This window comes from Arctopsyche grandis, chromosome 13, assembly GCF_051622035.1.
Source record: "Arctopsyche grandis isolate Sample6627 chromosome 13, ASM5162203v2, whole genome shotgun sequence".
NCBI classification, from domain to species: domain Eukaryota; kingdom Metazoa; phylum Arthropoda; class Insecta; order Trichoptera; family Hydropsychidae; genus Arctopsyche; species Arctopsyche grandis.
In genome coordinates this window covers 7,646,159-7,672,230 of record NC_135367.1, presented here as the reverse complement: position 1 = coordinate 7,672,230, position 26,072 = coordinate 7,646,159, and the positions used below count along the sequence as shown (strand labels likewise).

Below are 26,072 nucleotides of genomic sequence, written 5' to 3'. Positions count from 1 at the left end.
CTGATCGTGACATATAGTGAAACACTTTCATAAGAAAGTAGCTGATTATAGAAATATAAATGAAAAGTCGTTCCTACTCATTTCGACCTTGTATAAGTCACGCACACGTTATTACGTATATTAAAAGCATAGTTTTGTCTATCATTTATACAAAATTTCACACATAAAATAACAATAAATAAGATTTAAACCATCATTCATGGTAAAATGCATTAAAATACCTATGCATTACAACGGATGCAACAAAAAAGTTTCAATTCAGTAAAGTTCTAACTTTTTTAGCGAGAAGAGTAAGCTAAAACCGGATATGAAACGAAACTCGTTAACTCAGTGAGCCACAATGGCGACAACTTTAGGTTTTATTGAAAAATATTTTTTTTTTTATTTCCTTATAAAGTAATTTTCCTGGGACTCTTCTCCAAAACAACCGTTTGAATTTGGTTGGGAAAAACATTAAATTAATAAAAAAATATGTTAAATACAACCTTTGATTGTACACATTCCATAGATATAGAATAACATAGATGAGGCATTGCAGGAAAATTTGCCCGGAGAAAGCAGACCCAACAACGGAGGGGTGCGGGGGATTATACGTGCGGGGAAAGTAATGAAAAAAATCAGTCAAAATCTCGAGATCATATTTTTGCATGATCACAAAACTTCATATATTGTTACGTACGTACATATATAAAATAAAAAGGATGGAGGGCAAAAATATATACTGAGAGAGTGCACTGTTTTGTGTGCACTCTTCAAAAAGAAGACAATCTCTTGAGCGTCGGGGCCCATCTATGTTATTATATCTATATATTACGTATGCCTTATTTTGTTTAATTTTTGTTCAGCTCCAAACGTATCCCATTTTCCTCATTCATAAAATGTCCATATCGATGCGTCCGGGAAATCAATCACTGGTCTCATACTAATGTCGGCTTAATTTACCCCTGCAGGATTGTATCCAAATTCAATGGTAATTGGAACGAATTGAATGTTCGAACATGTCAAATTGGTGATTCGTGAAATGTGCGTGGGTGCGATAGGAACGCAATGGCCGATTGGTAGATAGAGAGTGGTCCATTCGAGCACGGCTGTGGTTCAAAATGAAGCGGCGTCCTTTGGCAACGGTGCGAGAGGAAAAGGCTTCGCCGCCCAGTGAAATGGCTTTGTACGGGGTGGTGGCGTTAGTATCGGTCGCATGCTATGTGAATGGCTTTAGGGGTGACTTCGTGCACGATGACATACCGGCCATCACCATGAACAGGGATGTGTTGGCGCAGAATCCCCTCACACATGTGTTCAAGAACGACTTCTGGGGCACGCCGATGGCCGATATCAACAGCCACAAGTCCTACAGGCCGTTGACTACATTAACGTTCAGGTCAGTATTGTTTTTATATTTAACTAGTGTTGTGCCCGATGAAATATCATCGCATGGGCAATGGCTTATTAAGTTTATAAATAAAAAAAAATAAAAGAAATGTGTCGCTCCCGTGTTCCGATCCGCTTCACAGTCGAATTTTTTTCAAAAACACACCTTTAAAATATAATTAAATAAATATTTATATTTAATTGTTTTATATTAGAAAAAATGGTTCAAAACCATGCTAAATCAAATTACCAGTTTTTAAAAGGCGTCACTTACAGCAATATTAAGTCACTCCTTCCATTATAGGTCAGTTAAAGAGAGTTAGCGTGAACAAATGCGTTTGTGTAGTGTCTGTGAATAGGTGCATAGCATGCCATCACACTACATTCAATAATAAAAACAGAAAAGCCTTGTAAAAAGATGCTGTCTGTTTTGCGTGCATGTGCGTGAGAATGAGAGCGCGCCAACTCTCAGTAACAGACTTGTAATATAGCGAAAATTCAATCGAGTGTATTATATGCATAGACCGGCGTGGCCCCGCGCACCATTGTTAATTTTTACGGTGAATTTTTTTTTTGCTCTCTAGTTTTATAGTTTGCCCTGTTCCCTGGAAAATTACCCCCAAACACCCTCTTTGCTGGAAAAAAGCACGCTCCACCGCCGAAGACTAATTATAAGTAAAAATTACCTACCTACCTACATATAAACAATATAAAACACCAATTTAATTCAATTAATTTTCAATAGATGCTCCGAGATTATTTTCCTAGACTAAAAATTGGTGGCAAATAGTATATATACAGGTTTTTGTCTTGATTCGTTATTATATTCTTACATTTTGCTGGCAGTGTTTTAACTGTGACGTACATTTGTCAAATCGAAACGACTATTATATTATGGTTAGCGTTATCGCAGACAGACACACACACACACCGAATAGTTATATTATATATATATATATGATATATTATATGTGCTAATTTTTTTACGTACAAATCTAATATATAATTTCGAAAGAGACTTTGTATGTAAGGTTTGTTTGGAACATCGAAAAAAAATCAAAGTTTCTATAACGACAATATTGCTTTCGTTGAATATTATTTTTTTTTTCGATTCAAATAAATTTAACAAAAAAACAAATGAATGTTTACTATTAAACTGTTTTGCCATATTTAAGCTGTTTATATTACAAATACCGAGCGAAGCCGGGTGAAATCAGTAGTTACATACATATATTAACAACTCGGCTTAGCAAAATCATTACTGTGCTCCAAGGGCCGTGATCTTAGATGCCATCATTCATAGAAAGGCTAATTATATAATCGTATCCTTCGTTATACCCGGTTGTTGTTATTAATGTTTAATGGGTTAATCCTTTCGTTTAAAATACTATTTTGATATTTTTATGTCACTAATTTACGGCATATTTTTACGAACAGACTACAATTTTTTTATTAACAAACGTACATTGCTTTTAGATTCAGCTGGTTTAATTTTATAACGTACTAAAAATATTCATGACATTGTGAATATCAAAAAAAAAACAATCGTGTGGGTTTGTTTTTATTCAATATTTTTATTCTTTTGAACAAACAGAAATTTTTCATCGGGTTTATTTAAATGTTTTTCCAATACACACGATTTTCCTGATGGATGATTCAACGCTAAATTAGTAATCTCTGCAAGCTATGTATTGTTTTAAAAATTATTTTATAATATATATGTATGCATTATTAACGTTCTGCCGGTTGGCTTTATTATGATTATCCAACTCCACCTCTTAAAACCATTTCTCGAATTCTTTGAAATCTAATTCTACATTCTATTGCTTTAGTAAAGCTCAGAACTACATCTGCTTTACGTTAAGAATACCTGAGCAAACTGAGCTTTGTGCAGCTTAACAAAACTAGGGGTGAATAAACATTCCAAACGAAGGAGTGGTTATCCAAACCATGCTTTTGTAGGTTGTGTAGGAAATAGCAGCTGATAAATTGGGTTAGCATTTTGTACGTTTAGTTTAATATTATTATTTGACAAAAATAATCTACTCATTTTACAGACACTATTTTTTCAAACTCAATGTTTTCTGGTTTAAAACTTGTATTACATATTTACCAACATCCTTCATCGAGTACCAAAATACTCGATTGTTCCACAATTCTAAGATTCAAAAGTTTCTCGCTCTGGGATTGCTCTGATCGTGTACTTTTTCGCCGATTCATATTGCGATTAACTTCTAGTAAGTTATATACTTCGTTTTTTTTTCGCTCCTTTTATTCATAACCAACTTTTGATTTAAAAACTTCGGCGGCGATTGCACTTCTACTCGAAGAAAATACATAAAAAAATATAGGAAAATGGGCTTTCGCGAACGAAGGCCATAGTTTTTCCGCAGAGGGAAGTTATTGTGTTCGTCCCGGGAGTGTCGTCCCGAGCAATCTTCTCGCAGTCAAAGACCAGCACCAAATAAAACTTTAAACGAACCCAGTTTCTCTTGCCTCCCTGTTCGAGGTTCCCGTTCGAGCACCTCCATTTCCCTTCTTTCCTATTCATTTGAAATGTGCGGCGAGTGAATTTAACACGAAGCGAGGAAGAAGAAGCGCCACTTGAATTATTCTCCCCCCAACCCACCGGGGTCTCCTCCACCCGACCCCCCTTTCGAGTAATGTATATTCAGGAGCATCGTCTACCTTCGGAAGAAGCGGGATTTCAGTATTAATCTTTCAACATCCGGCCATTCCGACCTTATTTTCAAATGTAGATATGCGAATGTTTCGAACGCCTCTCGACATCCCGAATCGATGTGTATTAACTTTTTGAAAGGTCGTATAATCCCAACGGCTATGCAGATTTTTGGCACGAGTGTAAATATTCATATTTAGGGAATACTAAAGTTTTGTTTCATAAAGTTAAAAAAAATTGGATGTCACCAACCCATGACTTTATCTACATATGTATGTATCTGAAAAATATAAGATGTATAAGAAACAAAATTCGATAATGACGCACACATACATATGTTAACGTTCACAAATATGCAAATTTCGATGCACATTTGAGCGTTAATGTAAGGAAACTCCGATTTCGATTGTCGAATTTTGTTGAAATTTTTACTTTATTATTACTTAACTAGTGTTGTCCCCGACGACATATCATCGCATGGGTGTTGGCATATTAAATTAAAAATAATAAATAAATAAAAGAAATGTGTTGGCCCTGTGTTCGATCCGCACGCGTTCAACTTTTTTCTAATAGCTTTTAAATATATTTTATTTAATATGAAATAAAAATGGTAATAAACAGTATAAAATATCAATAGAAAAATTAATGAATTAAATAAATTTTCAAAGGATGGCGATAAATGTCCAAAGACTTTGCTAGAGGAAAAATTGGTAGCAAACAGTATACATTTGTATATAGAAGCTTTTTCTGGATTCGTTATTATATTCGTACATTTTGTTGGCAGTGTTTTAACTGTGACGTACATATGTCAAATCGAAACGACTATTATATTATGGCGAGCGTTATTGCAGATACACACACAGACACACAGAATAGCGATATTATATATATGATACAATATAGATTGAATAATGAGACCCTTGTTATAACAACTCTACTATTTTCACTAGGCTTAGGCGTACATACATTTTTGTAGGCGTGTTTTTTTTAAATATTTTCTGGCAGTCTGAATATTACACTTGGAGAGCCTCTGCTCCAAAACTATCACGTATGTATATACTCAGTAAAAAAATGTTCGACGTCTATCAATGTTCGCAATAAGCATTGCGACGATTTACGAGATTTTATTTACCGTATCCGATTTTTTACTCGTCGTACAAATTGAGCCACCCCCTAGTTTCACAGACGCTAACTTACATATATGTATGTTTCTCACGGTTGTGGAACGTTTATTCTACCTCACGTGTGAAAGTGGTGCAAGAACAAAAGAAGCGCAGGCAAGGGGTTGAATTCAGGGCATGTTTACCGCAAGTCCCGTGGCCCATTTAGCACACAACTTTACGATCTGCACGAACCCTTCCACATGTTGGAATTGAATGATATACCTATATAACAAGCAATTCTATCTTCTTTTATATCTCGTGGTGTTTTCGTTATTAAATTTATAGCGCTTTCGGTTTATCAATGTGTACGTTAGACTTAAATTTAATATATTTTATATTTACATATATATAAACGCTACATTTTTACCGGCTGAAAAGATCAATCGTTTCCGATCAGAGATTACTGATTTTATGTGACTGTTCGATATTAATTTAAATTCATTATATATAGAATATACTGGAGATAACAACATGTTACAAGATAACTTCACTATGTGATAAATATTATAAATTTTTAATGTGATAAAGTATATACATAGGGATATGTGTCATTATATTTGAAAGCGGCAGTCCAATTTTCAGTTCCAAAAACAATATTTCTGTTTGAATTAATTGACAAACTGTTATCACTTATTTTAATTTGATATGTGTAGAATCTCCACCATAACAGGCCACCAGAATTGTTAAATATTGTTAAACTCAAAACATTATATTTAACATTTTGCGAGATATTTCTCGAAATAAATAAAAGTGGACGTATGCCACTTTCAATTATAACGGCTCATATACCTGTTAATTGAAAAAAATATTAAATGATTAACCATTTACTGTAATCTCATTTGTATCAGAAATTTCAATGCGAATATTCTATTATATTTAATATAAATAAAAATGTACGTGCTTTGAAAATTCTATATTGTATTATATCCGAAAAAACGAAGCCCCGACTAAAAGATTCCTCTTCTCCTTGAGCGCGAAATGAAAGGATTTGGATTTCAAAAAGGAAGGCTGTTATCCGATATAACGTTTAAAATTTCATTTTCGCCCTCGAAACCTTCGGCAGCTCGCGTGCCAACGGCCACCCACCCCTGGATGTCAGACAAAAACACACGCCGAGATAACACGCAGCAAAGCCTTAAGCGGACGAGGAAAAAAACCCACGGATTTCCACCAACCAAAGTTGAATAGACAGATCGAATTGAAAAAGAAAATCTGAGGCAAAAATTATCAGCATTATGAATAATATATTACATAAAGACGACGTCTTTGCTCAGGATCAACGAAATTGTAAGCCATTTCAGATTTTTTATACGAATATTTTTTTCGTATTGTACATACCGTATGCTCCAGAGACAGCTGAATGATAATAAAATATCAATAAAAAAATATTTGGTTAACTTCTTCTATAATATTAATGAAATGTGCGAATACAACAAACCGATTCTTCAAATTACATACAATATATATTACCAACATTTCGTAAGAATTTTATAATAAAAAAATTGTTGAGCTTTTTCTCATAGCACGCCTTATGCTTTTATATTTTAATAAAAGAAATATTAGAATTACAATAATTAGAAAAAAATCATGAAAGAAAATGATCACTAGAACAGTAACATTAAAAGTATTGTTAACACATTTATGAACAGTAGAAAGATAATAAAAAAAAAATTATGTAAAAATAATTGCTTAATAATATAATAAAATTTAAATGATACATATATAATGTTACATTAATTCTATAAAAAATTGTTACAATCTGTATTTCTTTTCATTTACATATTATAATATGATTAATATGCAAATATTTCTTTTATGTCATCGTTTATAAAAAATATATATCAAAAGTATTCATTTTTGGATTTTTAGATTAACTTTGTACAAAATCATTTCAATGATATCATTTCTTTACGTTTCATTTGATTTTAACATTCGGCATATACATTTTTCCTTATTTATGTACATTCGAATCATATTCCGAATGTTCGAACTTTTTTATACAAAAATCTACAAACAATATTTTCATAAAATCTCAACTTAATTTTTAAATAAATGCACATCGACTAAAAAACTTCATACTTATTATAAATGTACGTAGTTTACAAAACACTTTTTCAATAATTCTCACGAGACTACATCGTTCCAAAAAGTATGTACTCACACACACTTTCTTTATAAAACGCAAGTTCTAATCTGAAATTTCTCAGACGGATTTTTTTTTTGAAATATCACCTTGAAGGATCATAATAAACTAGCAAAGTCCATTAGCAGCGAAATTTTCCCTCTTTTTCTTTGGAATACGTGCCAAAAATTAATCCCTTATGTCTTCCACGCCCTCAATTAACCATCGAAAACACACTCACTCGTTATACAATATATATCGTGCACGTTTCTCAGTAAATTTCCGGGATCGTAAAACAAACAAGAACATTTTAAAATGCAATTCAGGTGACCCGAAGAGACTGCACCGTCCACGGTACAAGTAAGTAAGTGGTCTCTTTCAGCACTTCGTCCTTTTCGGACGCGTCAAATAAATTCGCCACTATCTTGTTTTAGTGCAGGGGAGATAAACCGACGGTCCGCACCCCCCGTTCCACCCCCAACCCCACCATACTTGAACGCTCAAAAAAGTTTTATGCAAAAGTTGCACATTCCCTTGCCTGTTATCTTCCGCTAAGCCTCAGAATTGATCGTAAAAAAGAAAACGCCTCTCGGGTGCAAAATGCCTATACGTTAATATTTTCAAGATATCTACGATCTACATGGCTTTTTTGTGCCTCGGCCAAACGGAAGGGTTCAATTTAATTGGAATACTTACGAACAATTTATTTTTTTTAATATTTAAAATGAAATAATTCAAACTTTGCGTAAATCTATTACGCAAAGTTTTAATACATACATATATGTATTTAAATATATAACTGATTTAAAAAAAAGCCGAGTTAATTCAACTAAATAATTAACTACAACATAAAATTTTTATTTTAACTTTAAAACGATCATAAATTTTGAAGACTTTGCTCAAAAACTAATTTTCTGAAGACGCTCTATTAAAAACGATTATATGTATATTGGTATATCTGTTTTATTCATTTTTTACATACCTCCTTTAAGTTTCACATGGCTTGCGTGTTAGTGGTCATTTTTATCTCTTATCCGATCGATTTCATACTTTGCCATATTGCTCATTTTGGTCATCAATACACGTTAATGTATCATCTGCCATTACGTTGGAGATACAATATCGTATACAACGCGTTTTAAAAACGGGGCCCATAAACCTTCCTGACGTTTAATAAGCGTTCATCCCGTATCTTCCAACCTGTTCACCTTGATATGGCCATATAAGATTTTAATTGTTTAAACACCTACAATTCACTCTATATTTTTTTAAATTTGCTCTATGGGTTCTCGTTATCTATTTAAATTTTTATAGTTTTAACTCTCATATGTATATATAAATTTCAAATTTGGCGTCTAGCTTCATGTAATGTAATACACGATTTATATTGATTTTTGACCAAATTGTATGTCAAATCTGACATTTCACTGTATATCTCCTCAGTCGGTTTTATCTGCGAGATATGTATTCAATAAGAAGTTATGTTGTATCTAATTGTTAATATGATTTACAATAAGCTTACAAACATTTAGTTTTTTACAATAAGCTTAAATACATACATCACATACACTTATTTTTAGTTATCAGCTGATTTAATTTATCTGATGTAAATGTAAATAGATAAACTCATTTATGGACAATCATACATTGATAAACAATTCTTAAAGCAAATCATTAAAGCAATCTTAGTATTAATAAATTATTCTAAACTGTAAGGTTCCCGGCATAAATGAGTATACATATTTCCGGCGGCAACTCATTACCTCAAATTTCATTGTTTATTCCTCCAAAATAAACTTTCTAAACAATACAAGCTACATATGTACACAGATCAAACAGTGATAGTTTTATTTTTAGCTATCAGCTGATTTATTTGCTGCTCATATTAAGTGAGATAGTGGTTGTTTTTACGCTCCGTTACAAATAATTGCAAACTACGCGGCCGCATGCTCATTTTGCTGCATTCTCATTTCATACTTTTGTCTCGGTTTTTGCCATTTTAAACTTGCTAGAAAGATCCAACTCATTTTTAAGAATTTCCAATCTTTTAATATTAATATGTATACTTATTTGAAAAATTTTAATAAAAAAAATTATAGGGGGGGGGGGTGCTAGTAGCACCCGTGACTTCGGGTGCAAACGCTCTACTGCTTAATCACATATATATGTACATATTCTTACAATTTAGTTTGAAATCTTAATATTTGATGGAAGATAAATAATACAATGCTTTTAGCCTATGAGGTTGTAATTAAAACAATGACGGAACACTTCACTAGGTGAAAAATTCAAATTAATCATACCAATGTAGACACGATATTATTTAGTATTAGAAAGCATAAGCCAAGTTCAGATCTGAAAATCCCCTCTGGAGTAAGTCTGAAATGGCAATCAGTAATAAAATATTTAGGAATATCGTTCGATAAAATAATGAGATGGGCCCCTCATATTGAGGCAGCGAAATACAAGGCGATGCGTGGTATATCCTCAATATACCCAATATTTAATCGCCATATTTCTTTATCAACTCAAAATAAAATAAAATTATATCGCGCGCTCATATTACCATTATTAACGTACATATGCTGCACTTGTATGGAATAACGCCTCTAATACTAACCTTTCCAAGCTCCAAATAATACAAAATAAATCCCTAATAAAAATAATTTATAACACACCCATGTATAATAATCTGAAAAAACTGTATACCATAAATAATATTCCGTTAGTCACAGACATTACTAGCAAACTAACCAGTAGATTTTATGACAGAATCACTAATAACCAAACAGTGATTACAACAAAATGTCTATACCCTTCACGTATAAACGCAGATTACCTAAACTCAATCTGCTTTGGATCGTCGACTTAAGAGAGTCTTTAGTTAATTTTATGTATTATGGGCATTTATAAGAGTTGTAAAAAGGTTTTCGAGCTCTTTTTCCTGCTATGCTGTACATTAACATTAGAATTTAAGCCCGGGAACTTCTCGGTGGTTAGCATCATGCAACCAATCAGGTATACTCGATATGTACGACTTTCTGTATGGAAAAATTCAATCCATATTTAGACATTTTTGTTTCTAATCTTTCTTTCTAGGTTTCTAATAATTTTATTTATTTTTATTTTTTTATTTTATTTATTTTAGGTTTTTGAGCTCTTTTTCCTATTATAACATTATAATAATATAATAATATAAATACTAACACAAATAAAATAAAATTGTAAAATTGAAAATGATCAGTAGATCAGTAGCTATTAAAATAGGTGCATTGTGAACATAATTTAGTAATAATAAAAAGCATTTAAAAATCAAAAATCAAAGTGTCAATTTCAAAATCTTTTCTGATTTCAAATTCAAAGTGTTTCAACCCACTTATAATTGAGTCATCCAAGTCTACTTTGAAAGTTCTAAACTCTCCGTCAGAGGGTGCGAAAACTAATCAAGCCAACTGACTATGCCAATCTGCACCAAAACTGAAAAGTGCACCTAATCCTGAGAGAGCGAATCCTTATGGAGAGCTTGATGAACATTTCCGGACGGAAACGCGGACTTAGCTTCCTGCACTTTGAGTATTCCGTGAAAGCTCCAAACTCCCCCAGTTCTTCCCATGCAAACCCCACCCTTCTCGCTGAAAGTTTCGAAGCTCGTAATTCACGAACGCTTTTATACTACCTAGTTATCTTCTAAAATATCAAACTGAATTATTCGAGCGTTGAAACGCTCCTCAGTCGCGATAGGCCCATCCCTCTAAACTCGGGTGATATTTTGCTCCAACACCAGTTTATAATGTTCAATAATCCCTTCGGATTTTTTTTGTGTGTGTCTGTGGCCTCTGTAGATTTTTGCTTACGGCCACTTTTACGGCCGGACTAGGGGATGTTCCGTTGAAAGGGGTCGGTTTTCCCACCCCTCAACACATACACGTATATATGTATGCCCACCCTTCGTCTGATACTATCTTCTGGGTAAGATTTATTGGCACATTATGTAGCCGGGTGGCGTGGTGATCTTGCACACCTAGTCGACCGTATCGCTCCTCTTTAGCCCGTTTTATGCAACACCTCGTGAGGTATGTACGTACCTACGTACAGGACAATGTCCTGTCCATTGAGACGTTCCCTTGGATTAACGACTATTTTTCACGTGAAACGTAGATTAAAATACGATGGGGGTTTCTATGGGGCATTCGAATTACTGAAAATAGTTATCTGTGAATAAAACGGCTTCTCTTCGTTTTGGGTAAATGTGATATTGTGAATTAGCACAGATGCGTCGAAAATTTGAATCTATAATATATATATGTAAATACATATATTTATAAATTTTCAAATGGATTTGAAAAACATTTCTGGGAATAAACTTTTTTTTTAATTCGCAAAATCACTTATAGTGATAAGTGATTTTGCGAATCACTCAGTGGAGTACTTACGACTTTCAAAGAAAACACACCCGGATGACGCCGTGCAAGTGTGTTGATCTACCATAAAATTATTAGGTATTCTTTCATATACATACATACGAGTACATAGTACATAAAACCGTCAAATTTGAAACAGTAGGCCTATATAAAACTGATAAGGGCCCCAAATATGCCAAGTAGTAGTTTGATAAAAAGGCCTATATTGATTTGGCCAGTAAATAGATTCACTGAATGCTTGACTATTGTCCATTTTTAAAAAAAAATCTTAACAATAAGCGTTTTACTGACCGATCATTTAATTTATGTATGTGATATAAAATAGCTGCATCTCAAACAGTATCTTCATTAATTTGACGATCATTTCTTGTATTCAAATTTTTTACATGTCGTTGATTGCATGTATTTTTACAAGGTTTTTATTAGTATCACTTCTACACTCTTCTGATTGCTTTGAAACTTTGCCGTTTTGCGAGGTTTCGATTTCAATTGGGTCTGCTAAATGGATGCGGTGCATCCGCTCTAAAATCGCCTTATTAAACTCGCCAGAAAGATACAACTCAATTTTAATAATTACCATTTTAATAATTGCATCTGTGCACATCGAAAGGTTACTCGTCATCTGATGTGCAATCTATCATTCTAGAAAATGAGAATTACGTTTAAAGCTGCCGTTCTGTTAATCAGTCGTTCGTTTGTCTGGCGATTTTAGAGCGGATGCACCAAACCCCCTATAAATATACGTAACTAGTATTGTGCCCGTTGATTTCAACGTAATAATTTCATCTGTGCACATCGAAAGGTTACTCGTCATCTGATGTGCAATCTATCATTCGAGGAAACGAGAATTACGTTTAAAGCTGCCGTTCTGTTAATCTGTCGTTCGTTTGTCTGGCGATTTTAAAGCGGATGCACCAAACCCCTGCTAAATCTATGGTGAAATATAATCGTAATAAACACGTTTAAGAATCCAAAAAAATTGGAAAATGTGACAGCTCACCCATTTCCAATAGCCAGTATCCTTGTTTGTTTGATTTTTCACCCCCACTAATTTTGTCAGATTTTAATTATTTAAACGGCGATAACTATATCATTTTCACACTATACGTATCTTATAAAATTTAAATTATAGGCCCTCATTATCTCTCTTATATATTTTTTCTTCAATGGTGACTCTGATTTAATATTCTTTGTATATTTTATACTGTGATATTTTATTTCGATATTAGTAAGATGTTTACAATTATTTTTTAAATAATAAAGGAGAAAAAACTAATAGATTGAAAATTTAATTTAGTAAATTGATTATTCAAAGTAACGTCTAGTAGGAGTGCGCTTTTGTCTAATTTTGTTAATTTATCTGTGCTTACTACGTCGGCCGAATAAATAAAAATTTTCACCTGACACAGCTCGGCACATAAATTACGCAAAGACAAGCATCCGTTGAAGAAAAAAGGCGTTTTGTTTCGTGAGGCGATTGCCAACAGAAGAATGGAGGTGGAATGAGAGAGAGAGGCTCTTTTTCGACTGTGAACGAATTATTTTAAAAGGGAAAACGTTATGGGAATACAGACATCTGGACCCGGTTTCTTAGGCGTTGAATAAATTCATTTGTTTTCCTTTTGTTTGCCGGCCCTGATTTATTTCCATTGGAATTTTTCTCAGTCGAATCGTAAAGGGAATGTGCTGTCATTAGTCATTTCTCGCTTTCTGTCCGTCTCGGTCTCACTTTGTTTTTAATTTGAAAACCTGCGACCTTTTCTCAGCCCGTGTTGCTCACAGTGTGTATTTACCCTATTATTATTTACGCCAAACAAACTGTGATTACTGCTATGAAAATTTCACATATAAAATATGCATTCTTTCACTCAACAGAAAACTTCTATACTATATAACAGTGCTCTTCAATTATTTATGCAAATCACTTTTTAATTCTTAACTAATTTTAAAACCATATACTACGAGCATAATATGCAATGTTGAAATGGCGCAATTGATTTAAATCTGCACAAATCAAGGGGGCTGAATATAAAAATTATGTCTTTTCATAATTGTATGTACATACTCCAGTGAACTGTAAGTTCCTTAGACTATTATTTTCTATCTTTATATTTGATTGAATTAAAACGTTATTAGGAATTAAAATCAAAATTATCGCACATTGTATTTACAAAAATAATTTAAAATTTATCTGAATAGCTTAAAGTATACTTTTGATACGAATAAAGCTAGAATACACATAATTGTTCGTGGCACGTTTTTTTTTACTTTATTTTATATACATAGCTTTGCAAAACTCAAAACTCTTGGATTGTTCTCAGTGATATTTAATCGGTTGACGGACTATTGACCGGATGGACACTTGGCCAAACAGACTATATGCCGACGGACATTTTGCCGAATGAAATTTCAATTTGCTTTTATTTATTAAAAATATCAAATTTTAATGAGATCAAGGTGATTACTGAATAGTGTTTTCAGAGTAATTTTTCCAACTTCTATTCGGCCAAACGTCCGTCGGCCTAATATCCGTTCAGCCAAGTGACCGTCGATCGAACATATTTCGGCCAAGTTCCCATTCGGTCAAAAGTCCGTGCACTATTTTATCCTTGTATTGTCATAAGTTTGTCAATAATCGATAACGGTGATTCTCATATTTGAATGAATGTAGTAGAAACTTCTCAAAATAATAAGAATTTACGTATTAGCATATAGATACGTCCATCACAGCTAAGGTCCACCTACGCGTCCCGCGCCGCACTTTTGGGTATATTCTTACTATAAAACTGCTGTAAACTAAATTACTTTAAAGATGTGAAACTTCCAAATGAATTATACAATATTTTTACTGTAAGGCATAAAAGATTTTTTAATATTTTGAAGTCATTATTCTTACATGTATCTGGTAAATATAAATTGAAAAAAGTCACCCGTTTTTGTGGGTTAATAAACTTGAGGATCGTCGTTCAAAGCAAAAGTTAACACTCGAGGGGCCGTAACTTGAGCGAATATTTTAACATTTTTTAACATCAGATTAGCCTTTGCGTTTCGTTGTAATGAAAAAAAAAAGAAAATCGCAAAAGAAAAAAATCACAACGTTCATTTTTGCGGCACTTGATTATCATTTTAATTCATTAAAACAATTAACTGCTAAAGCGGCTCCAGGTGAGAGGAGAGAGCTTTTAATTAAAAATTCGATACCGGCGCGGATTATCAGCTCTGCGTCCATAAATATTAAATGCGGACAAAAAAATATGTACGTACGGTTAGAGCGAAAAATGCGAAAACATTTCCTTTTCAATCAAGTATGTAAATGCGGGCTTCACCTTTTATTTCGGGCTTCGTTTCCGGGCGCGGCCTTCGAGGCCCGGATACCTTTCCAACCCCTGAACCCATCGGGGATTGGAGAATTAGGGTGCGAAAAAAGTTTTTTTCACCCCATCCGAGAGAGAAAGTTATGCGGCGTCGTTACATATACCGCCATAATGACTAGGGACCGAGAGAAGGAGGGTCTCGGCGACATCTTGATAAAAATGAGGTGAACAAGTAGGAGGCCATGGGGTTGGAAAAAGCACCTCGTTCATGTACCTCCTCTTTTGCTTTTTACACTTCGGCGACGCAAACACAACGAAACATTCGCGACGAATGACAAACTTTAAATCAAAGCGCATTATTTAAACTCTCGGCGTCTAATAAAAGTTCTATTTAATTCTTAACGCAGAGGAAAAGGCGAAAATGGATAAGAAAAATTGGCCGAGTACGTCCTTTTTATCAAAAGCGAAATGCGGAGTACTTCTGATGAGTTTGAAAATAAATTTTCTCAAATGATAAAGTTCATAAATCAACTTCGGAATTTTTCCTTTTTATTATTATTATGAAGAGCAGAAATCTACACCTAGTTTTATATACATACATTCATACATTTATAAATCTACATATATAATATTATGTATATATATAAAAGTACACATATTTACAAACGTCTTGCTGTTCCTTATGATAGCTACCAAGTATGTAAAATCATATAAGTATCACCACTCTTGTCTTTTGAACCACTTCTAACCATTGCACATGACGACCTAAATGATCTTCATCAATCACACTTGTTCACAGGTTTTCCGATATGAGGTGTTGAGTTCTACACAAATTGCTTAACTTATTGATTTACCATCGTATTATACTTTTTAAGGCTACTCAAAAAGTATCATGATTGTAAAGAAAGTTTCACAATTCACCTCCAAATCCAACTAAAATTCTTTTAAAATTTTAAATTCAAATATTTTTTATAATAAAAACACGGCTCTTATTACCTTTGTATATAAAAATATTAAGAAAATACAAAATAATAAAATGTATATAAAAGTATATAAATAATATGTACTAAGATATATATAAATTAAAATAAAAAGAAATTTTAATAATGTATATAAAAAATGCCCTGCGCTGCAAACGATTGCAAACCAAGCGCCCGCATGCACATTTCGCTGCATGCTCATTTCATACTTTTGTCTCGGCTTTTGCCATTTTAAAATTGCCAGAAAGATCCAACTCAATTTTAAGAATTGCCAATCATCAATGTACATCGAAATGTCATCTGCGCAACCCCATGAATATCTCGTCTTTCGTACATGCTGAAATTCAAACAGTTAAAATGCAATCGAAAGAGCATGCAGGCTGGTGGTTTGCAATCATTTGCAGCAAACCCGATTTTATTGCTGAAACGGTTCCTCATCAAATTGGCAAAACCATCCTACCTACTGCCACTATTTAAATTTGATTTTAAATTTATAATCTATAAATATATATACACACAAGTTTAATACCATAGGTGTCACTCATAGGTAGTGTTGTAAGTCGAGAATATTCTCGGAGAACGAGAATATTTCGAGAATATTCTCGTTATTCACCGAGAATTTTCTTTTTTCTTGATTTAATCATTCTTTTAAACTTAACACACAAGATCGTAAAAAAATATTTTATTCATTTCCTCCCTCATATTTAACGTTCACACGAATTTATCAATTTACTTTCAAAGTTTTCGACGAAATTTTTTAGCACAGATTTTGTATGAGTTTGATTATTTTAATTGATATTTCACATCAATGCGTACTTTTAAAACACATTACATAATATGAAATCGTATATTTATTTAAATTTAGAAACGATAAAAATTGGTAAATAAACAATGCGAGTTACCATTAACACTAAAATGTCAGTTGGTTTTTTTTGCTTCCAGATCTATGTTAAACCTTATAACACAAACTACATAATAGGCGTAACATTTCTACTGTGTTTCGCCAACTACTCAAAAGTCACATTTGCTTACCCTTTCTCTGTACATATGAAATGCAAAATGTTAAAAATTATTATTAATTAGGTTTTTGCATTAGTTAATTAATTTTATTCATGTCTTCCCTCATCTTACCGTTCACATGAATTTATCCATTTTTTGAAATTACAACGGAATAGTATAAAAGACTTCCAGATGCTCTAAAAAAGAATATTCTCGAAAATTCTCGGTTTGAAGAATATTCTCGAGAATATTCTCCAAAAAAATCGCATACATGTAACTTATTCTCGGGTAAAAGTTGAAAACATCTTACAAATTACTTCTGTACAGGATGCTAAAAATATAAAATGAGAAAAATTCCTTCCAAAAAAGGAATGTAGCTAAACACATATATACAAAATGTAATTCAAGTAAAATACCATTTATTATTAAAAATATGCTTTTGCCCCACCCCCTTACGGAGCGATGCTATATTCCGGATATATTCATTGTTATATCAAATATAATATATATTATCATACGTACATACATAAATTATACATATGTATATACAGAGTGTCGTCTGAAATCCGTGTGATGATCACTATAGAGCTCGTACAACCCTCCCCTCGCCTTTGAGTCTTCTCAACAAATTGTTTGCTATGTGTAATATACACGTCGTTCTATTATGTTTCGAAGCCGTAAACAATTGATGCGACACGACAGGAACGACGTTATGGCCAACGAGGAGAACGCGTCCAATTTCCGGCGATGTATCCGAGCGCGTCAATGTGCACTTCCGGTGCGCTTTGATGCACACGGTGACGTCACACAACCGAAAACCCACGAGAGGAAAACCTAGGAACGAGAGAAAAACCTCACAAGATCGGGTGGAGATTTTCGCCCAATTTCACACATCTCAAACCAACCCTCTTTCTTTCGTTGCGAAATCTCAATTTTAACGCCACATCTTCGGACTCCGAGTATAATGTTCGGTTGTGCTACGTATTTTCCAATTTTTGAACGCGTCAAGTGGCATATTTTTTATTGTGTACAAAGTAGTTTCAAAATGTTTACATTGAACTGATATTTTTATAGCTTCTTTTATGGGGTGATTGTGCTCCGAAGGGAAATGGATGGCTCTTCTGGTTCCTATTATCAATTGGTGAACCAACACACGAACGGGCTTCCGCTTAATAAACCTCCATAAATTTGCTCCGAACACACTCTTAACGACGCATTTTATTTTTTTTATATATTTTTAGATTTTACACAAACTTGCTCTTTTCCGGGGAATATCAAATATAATAAATTCAATTCCGTACAATTTATGGTGTTATAGATTCATTTTTTTTTAGTTTCTCTATAAAGATGCCAAGAAAAATTACCGCATAGTTCATAGACTAAAAAAAACAACATTTATGACCATAAAATTTGTGCCAATAAGTTTTGAATTATTTCACATAGCAATATATGTATGTACATATGTATGTATTATATATCGTTGAGTATAGAAAAAATAACACGGCAACATTAATTTACAAAATTGCGTCAAAGTTATACAAAAATCGATAAGATTTTGTATAAAGCCCTGTAAATGACTGTTATTTTCTTTAATAAAATTCGATTATACATATGTACAATATTGGCCGCTATATTTGAAAGTGGCTTAAGTTCGCTTTTCTTCATTTCGAGAAATATTTCGCAACATTAAATATAATGTTATGCGTTTAACAATATTTAAAAATATTGGTGGAGATTTTGGACATATCGAATTATAAGAAGTGATAACGACTTGTGAATTACGTCAAACAGAAATAGTGTTTTTGGAACTCAAAATTAAACTTTTAATTATAAAAGTTCATATATACATATATGTATATAACAATAGATAATAATCCAATTTCAATGTTTGTATTTAAATAATACTTTTACCCAGACTTTACAACCCAAATGCAATGTTTATATTAAAATTTTACTAATACTCAGACTTTACAAGTTTACTTCAAGTTTCCTAAATCAAACTATGTATGTATTTCCATATAGATATATAGTATGTATGTAGATCTGAGAATAAGCAAATGAGATATTCACAATCATTGTCCCTCTTATTTAACAATTTAGCGGTCCTCAAGCTTCATCATCTAAACATATTTGAATACTTGTGGAATTGAACATGTGTATTTGCACGATTTTGGCTTCAGCTTTGTTCACGTTGCAACTACACACTGCACCGAAATTATTTTAGTAAACCGTGCAGCAGGGGATGCTATGTAGTCGGCTCCCACCCTCTACTCCACCTCGAAGGAATAAACATACACATACACACACACACACACACACACACACACACACACAAACACACGTTTTGTAATGGTTCACACTATTCCGTCCCACGTTTTCAACTCAAATACCCAGGGAAACAATTCACTCTTAATTAAATAAATACTAATTCTCCCATCTTCGCCCCGAGAGCTTTTTGATATACAATATTTACTTGAAAACGTACCACTGACGGCCGGTTAATATTTCTGAGATATATTTATGTGATGTTGGGGGGGATTTGTGAATTTAAATGTGCGAGCTATTCCGGTGTGACGAATGATCTATGGACAGGACGCGCGCTCGCGCTCTTGTCTCGCACGATATTTTCGATTTTATCATATTTTATGCTGAAAGTATCATCTCTTTGAGGATGGGGGATATTGCTCGAAGGGCTCCAGGGCTCAAAAAGCGATCGGTCGCATCAAAATTCCGGTCCAGAAGCGGCAGACTCCATTAGGGTAGCGCTCGTCCGTGGGCCCCCTTGTGACATTCACAATTTTTCAGACAGACTCTTACAAACGACATATTAATGCGTGATTTTAACCAGGCATATTTTTCTGCCCTCAACTCCTTTGCTTTCATCTCTCGGGTATTTATTCATAGTTAATAATAATTGATGGAAACGCTTTTGGGAAGTCTAGAAGGGCAATCTTTGAATAAATAGCCATTCATATTACCTATAGATGTATGTAAATACGTACATACGTATTAAATACTTACATACTTTCTTCGGGTATAGAATTATATAAAAATTTTAATTTCTTCTTCACTATTTGGAATAATTTTAAAAGCGTCAAAACTTAATACTATGGAATAAAGGAGATCGTTTCGCTTTATGACTTCTTCGAGTGCGGCTGTTCTAAATGGTCATCTGGATTTCGACTTCAAAGAAGAGTGACTCGAATTAAATTATGGCAAAGTTTCACCTCTGGGATTTTCCAGTGTATGAAATTTTCATATACTCTAAACAATATCAAAATATGTATAACCGCAAACATCTGACACTTTTCGTTATATTGATTTAAATTTTTGATTAAATATTTTAAGACACAAGAGAGGAGAGAATATTGTTCCGATAAATTGAAAGTCTCTGTCGATCGTTATCTTTTTGGTATTTTTGAAGCATTCTTTTATCTCGACGAGCATTCCGAACGGATTATGCTTTTATCTATAATTCCAACATTCCGCGAGTTTTTCGCAGCAACCGCCGGAATTGATTCCTTGACGTGAAGGGTTTATTGCAATCCTGTGGTGATTTATTGCAAGGGAGATTTGCTTCAAAGCTCCGAACAAAGATAACCTCTCGATAATAATAATACAACAGTGTACTATATTTAGGTATGTATGTATAAATGCCGAAGCTTTCAAAATTGAGAAAATCTTTATATTTACATATGAAGATTTCGAAAATCTAAATGTAAATTTCGGCTACATAATACAATATACGACGTATGTGGAGTATTCCTTTTTATTGTTTCGTTTCCGCTGAACATCTTCCTGTATAATATTTTGTTGCTTGAAAGCCACAAGAATTTCAATTTTCCCCGGTAATTTAGATGCTGCTGTATGAATTTCTTCCCGTCAACCTGTACATGAACATTTTCCTAACCATGTTCACACTTGTGTAGTACTTCATCTTAATAGTTTGGTTATTTTCTAATGATTTTCAACATTATTTCACGAAGCACAAATTTCGTTTTGTAAATTACATTTCTTAACTACACACATATATGTATGTATGTATATAGTGGTTAGCATATTATGCTTTCTAGCAGAATAGTCACGGATTCGAGTCCTACTAGAGCCCCGCTGCTGGCCAAACCTTGGTTCGTGTCTCCAGGTCGATAGTTTCTGATTTTCATTGAAACGATTCCTGTAAAATTGGCATCTACTTTCTAATCTCTCTTGCATATCTCAAGTTATTCAGCGTCTTGAGGTTCGCCAATTTGATCGATCGTATACTCGCCTTTACAGATCGATCGATCTGTAAAGGCGAGTATACATATACTAGTGAATAGCCCGATGAAACATCATCGCATGGGTATAAAATTATTATATACTCTTATAAAACTAAAAAAAAAAATCCGGAACCGGAACCGTTATTTTCGTAGACTCTCATAGATAGTTTTCAATTCTTTATTTGTAATAATTTTCGATTCTTAAAAATACGCAGACTCCCATGGAGAGTTTTCAATTATTTATTTAAAGACTTCCTTTTTTTTTCTATTATTATTAGCTATCGCCCCGAGCGATACTGCAAATCGAAATCGATTCACTCGATCCATGACACCCGACTTCTCCCGACAACTACCGAAGATATGACTCCGTTTTGATTGGTTGTCCATACGTTCTGTACGATTATTGAATATTAACGTTATTTAGAGCAGCCTTTATATCCGTATCATGGTGTACTGGTCAGTGTATATTGATCTGGGCGCGATGGGGGTAGGTTCGAGTCGGCGTCCTGGAATTGATTTTATTTTTTCAAATATCGCTAAAATATAAATTAATTTCAATTTCAATAATTTCAATTAAAAATATATATTTAATTGTTTTATATGAAAAGAAAAAAAAATGGTTCAAAACTTCGATAAATGAAATTATTAAAATTACGTATTTTTATATGGCGAGAAGGAATATTTCAATTAATGTTTAAAAAAAAAAGGCGAAATGAAAAATTGGATTTGGCACGATGTCAGAGACCATTAGCTCATTTAGACCCATATTCAGGCTATTTGGGGTGATCGGTTCGAGTCGCGACAAAGTCGTCTCGTCGAAAAACGAATTAATCGATTTTTATCGATTCGTTCATTATGTTCGGCGAGAGTTAGGACACACACACACACCCACACACACACCCACACACACACAGATTACCGTCTTTATATATATGATGTACATATGTACATGTTCGATTGAAATAAAATAAAAATGTTTATAAGAAAATTACAGTAAGATTAAATTTATTTAAGTAATCACCGAATTTTTACTCCATATATGTACATACATACATATACGTGCAAAAATAACTTCAAACAATTCCAATATGTAGAAATTTAAAATATTTCAAACTTTCTTATGTGAAGTTCTTTGCTGTTAATAGATATTATTGTTTTACAACGTATTTTTGTGTTAATATGAAATAACAATTATTTGTCCATTTAATCTCTTAAAATGCGTCTTAAAGAGAGGCATCCTCTGTATTTTGTTAAGAATAGTTTTTCATTTATTAAAATGGCGGAGATTTTTTTTTCAAAAACATTGTCTTGTGCTTTTGATCTCCAAAAGTAATGACAAGCATTCATTCGGTAGCATTAAATATCAGCTGTCTGTCTTTTGGCGCATTTTAATCCCTTTGAAAGTATGCTTATATATTATACGTATATTCAGATGCTTTCCAGTTGGATAAAAATGAAATGACATTCATTCAACAACAATGGACTTTTTCAAGTATAAAGGTAGGAGATATAAACGGCAAGGAAGACATAGAGAATTTTCCGCTTTAGAAACCGTAAGATCTTTCTCCGTCTCACTCTAAATGAATATAAAAATGCATACCGAGAACGAAAAGCTCCCCTTTGTGCCCCATAAAAGCTCGACGAACGGACTTTCACCGCGAATGCGTTTGTCTTAAAATGTTCTCTATGTGCAAAACTAACTTTTCACGTCGACTGTATTGTTAGAACGTTTACAGGTATAAATTTACCTCGAGACTTATAAATTCATTACAAGAAATTCATACGGAAGAAAAGCTAGTGAAAAAGTTCTAGCCTCGTTTTATTGCGTTATAGTTGTATTTCATGACCTGTATCATTTCCCTTTGAATGTATCTTAAGAGTGGCTCAAGCTTTTCCCCACATAATCTCTATCGTGGATTGGTGGTCGCCGCACTCCGTTAAGTCTTTTTATATCAAGGCAAAGCTTCGGTAGCTTTTGGGATTTTTTATATCTCAAATGCCGTCAGACAATTTTGCAGTCCCCGTGGCAATCTTTCATTCTGCAAATGGAGCCAGTTATCTTATTGTTACTTTGAAGCCTTTTATTACTTTCATTCTATTGTACCTACTTGTGTATCTAAAATTCTTTGCCAGAAAAAAAACGTCATAGAAATCCGTCATCAAAAAGATGCAGTCACGGTTTATTATTTATTTTTTGTTTATTATTATTCTTATTTATTGGGTTTTCAATTTATATAGTTTTTATGTACATACATATACATACATACATATATGCACAAAAATGGCTCTTTTTTACTACTTACTATCTTTAAACAAAAGCGATTTGACAAAACAAGGAATCAGGAAGCGAAAAATTTCATATGAAAATTTCGCAACTGAATTTGAGTATTTTATTTTTATAATACACAAAATATGAATAAAGAATAAGAAAAACAAAAACAAATTAATGACCAATGTGACAAATTAATGACCAATTTATTAGTTTACACTCCGGTAAGTAATAAACGTGATTTTTTGTTGCTTATTGTAATTATTATACATATGTATATGTAAGAGAAAAAGCTCAAAAAAATTCACACTATCTATCAAATATTCATAATTTAATTTAAAGATCCTTATAAGTCTGAGATCTCAAGCAAATTGTAATGCGGTAATTGTAAAGACAACTTGCTGTAATCAACGAAACCTTTCGTTAGTTACTTATGTACATTTTGAAGCAGTGTTTTTCCAACCAAGAGTGTGAAAGTTCAACGAAGGGGCACATTTGTTTAATGTTCATAAGAGTATTAGTGCGAGCATCACATGCCAACGCATTGTTCCTGGTGAGGAGAGGGGGTGAAATTATCGTAATCACTTGTCGTAGAGGGTTGTAGGTGAAAATGTGTGCTCTGAATCGTTGGTAAAGTATACCACTGCCAGCGGTCAGTGGATATGAGGGTGGTGAACCACACCCCTGCTGGTAACACGTGCACCCCCCTCCAATTTCCTATTGTTTCGCCCTAGCCCCGTTGTTCGAACACATTCAATTTGCGCGACGCCGCTGCACAATTGTGGCCAAAATATGGCCAATTCAGTTTCAAAATAGCCAATCGGCTGACAAAAACTCATTCCAATCCATATACGAACGAGCATCGACAATGGAATGCGGCATGTCGCGAACAAACGCACGAATTACGACGAATGCTCGCCCTCACCCTCACTCTCTCTACCCCGCGTTGATTGTTTTTTATGTTTTCTGGCCCATACAACTTTGCCAATTTCTATATTTGAATAAATTTTGAATTCCTTATATCCTGTGTGGATTCAAATATGAATATGTCACAGATTACCGAAACACAATCTACTATATATCGTCGACTTTAGAGTCTTTAGTTCATATTATGTATAAGATGTATTATGAGCATTTATATGAATTTTAAATAGGTTTTTGAGCTTCTTTTCTTATTACGCTGTACATTAACATTTGAATAATATATTACCATGATTACTAACGAAAATAATATAAAATGATCGCTATATGAGTAGCTATTAAAATACAAACATATAAGATGCATTGTGAGCATAATTTAGTAATAATAAGCATTTAAAAATCAAAATCAATCAAATATCAAGATGCAGAGTACATTTGTGTAAAAATCAACGACTTCACAACTTATATGAAGATTACCCAAAACTTACACATCTTATTATTGAAATTGGTTGAATCATAGCACGAGAACTATACATACATATATGAGTTTGTACTCAAATTCAAACTATTGTGTGGACATATTTCTAATAAATAATAATTTTCCATATACTACATCATTATCACAATCAACCTTTCACTATTCACAATTGTATTTTTTTGATTCTGTTATTGACTGGTTTGATGTTGATTTATTTTTCAACGACACATTCTACCATATCTACAATTGTACTATCCATCTGTTATTGAAACATTTCGCTACATTATTATTTATTTAATACATCTGTGTGTCTCTCGTTTTTTTCAAGCGCACATTTTTTCACGCTCTCCATACATTTTATATTACGTAAAAATCATGAAAGAACAAATCACAGATCAAAATCGTTCTGAAAATAGTATTCGTTCTTTGGAAAGCATTTTATTCTAATTTTATTTTTCCATTTGTTTCCTCTTCCTTGTAGCTAGTCACGCATACCACTTATTCAAGATATAAATAACTAATTAAATACTTCTATGTAGAATCTAGAACGGCCTTATGTATAAACAAATGTATGTACATATATGTATGTATAAGTATAAGGGTTTCTGTCTGGGTCGACTTGAGACAGAAATTCCCGGGATGTCACTGAATTTTTGATGTTCCGTGTCCCAGGGATTTTCATCCTGAATCCCGGGAAAAATATTTCATTCAAAACATTCTTTAAATGGCTTAATAAAGGCGAATTTTATCCTATGGTGAAACTATTATAATATTAATATTCGTCTTGTATTGACGATTCCACAATGGAATAAACTATTTTAGATTCTGATAAATATGAGACAATTGTGTATTTGAAGATGAATGAAGAATTTAATGAGGATTTATCAAAGACAATAACAAAACTTTAAAAAATAAAATATTTGTGATAAAACAGGAATGCCAAAGATTGGTAATAACGAGTCGATAAGAGCCACTATTCGAATAATAACAGTTGCTAGGTAGCATAATAACTAGCTGGTTCGTTGTTTTGCTCGTCCGCTATTTGGATGCTTTTTTCGTAAATATTGTCGGTTAATGGTGTCGTGCTTTGCATATTGT

General features: G+C 33.2%; 1 protein-coding gene across 1 annotated transcript in view; it reads left to right on the top strand.

The window, feature by feature from the left end:
- Positions 1 to 1,100: 1,100 nt before the first annotated feature.
- LOC143921580 (protein O-mannosyl-transferase TMTC1-like) overlaps positions 1,101 to 26,072 on the top strand; it is a 380,756-nt gene continuing 355,784 nt past the window's right edge. Inside the window, exon 1 of the mRNA XM_077444931.1 lies at positions 1,101 to 1,378. Within this exon, the coding sequence (XP_077301057.1) occupies positions 1,101 to 1,378 (278 nt within the window). The remainder of the gene's footprint in view (positions 1,379 to 26,072) is intronic.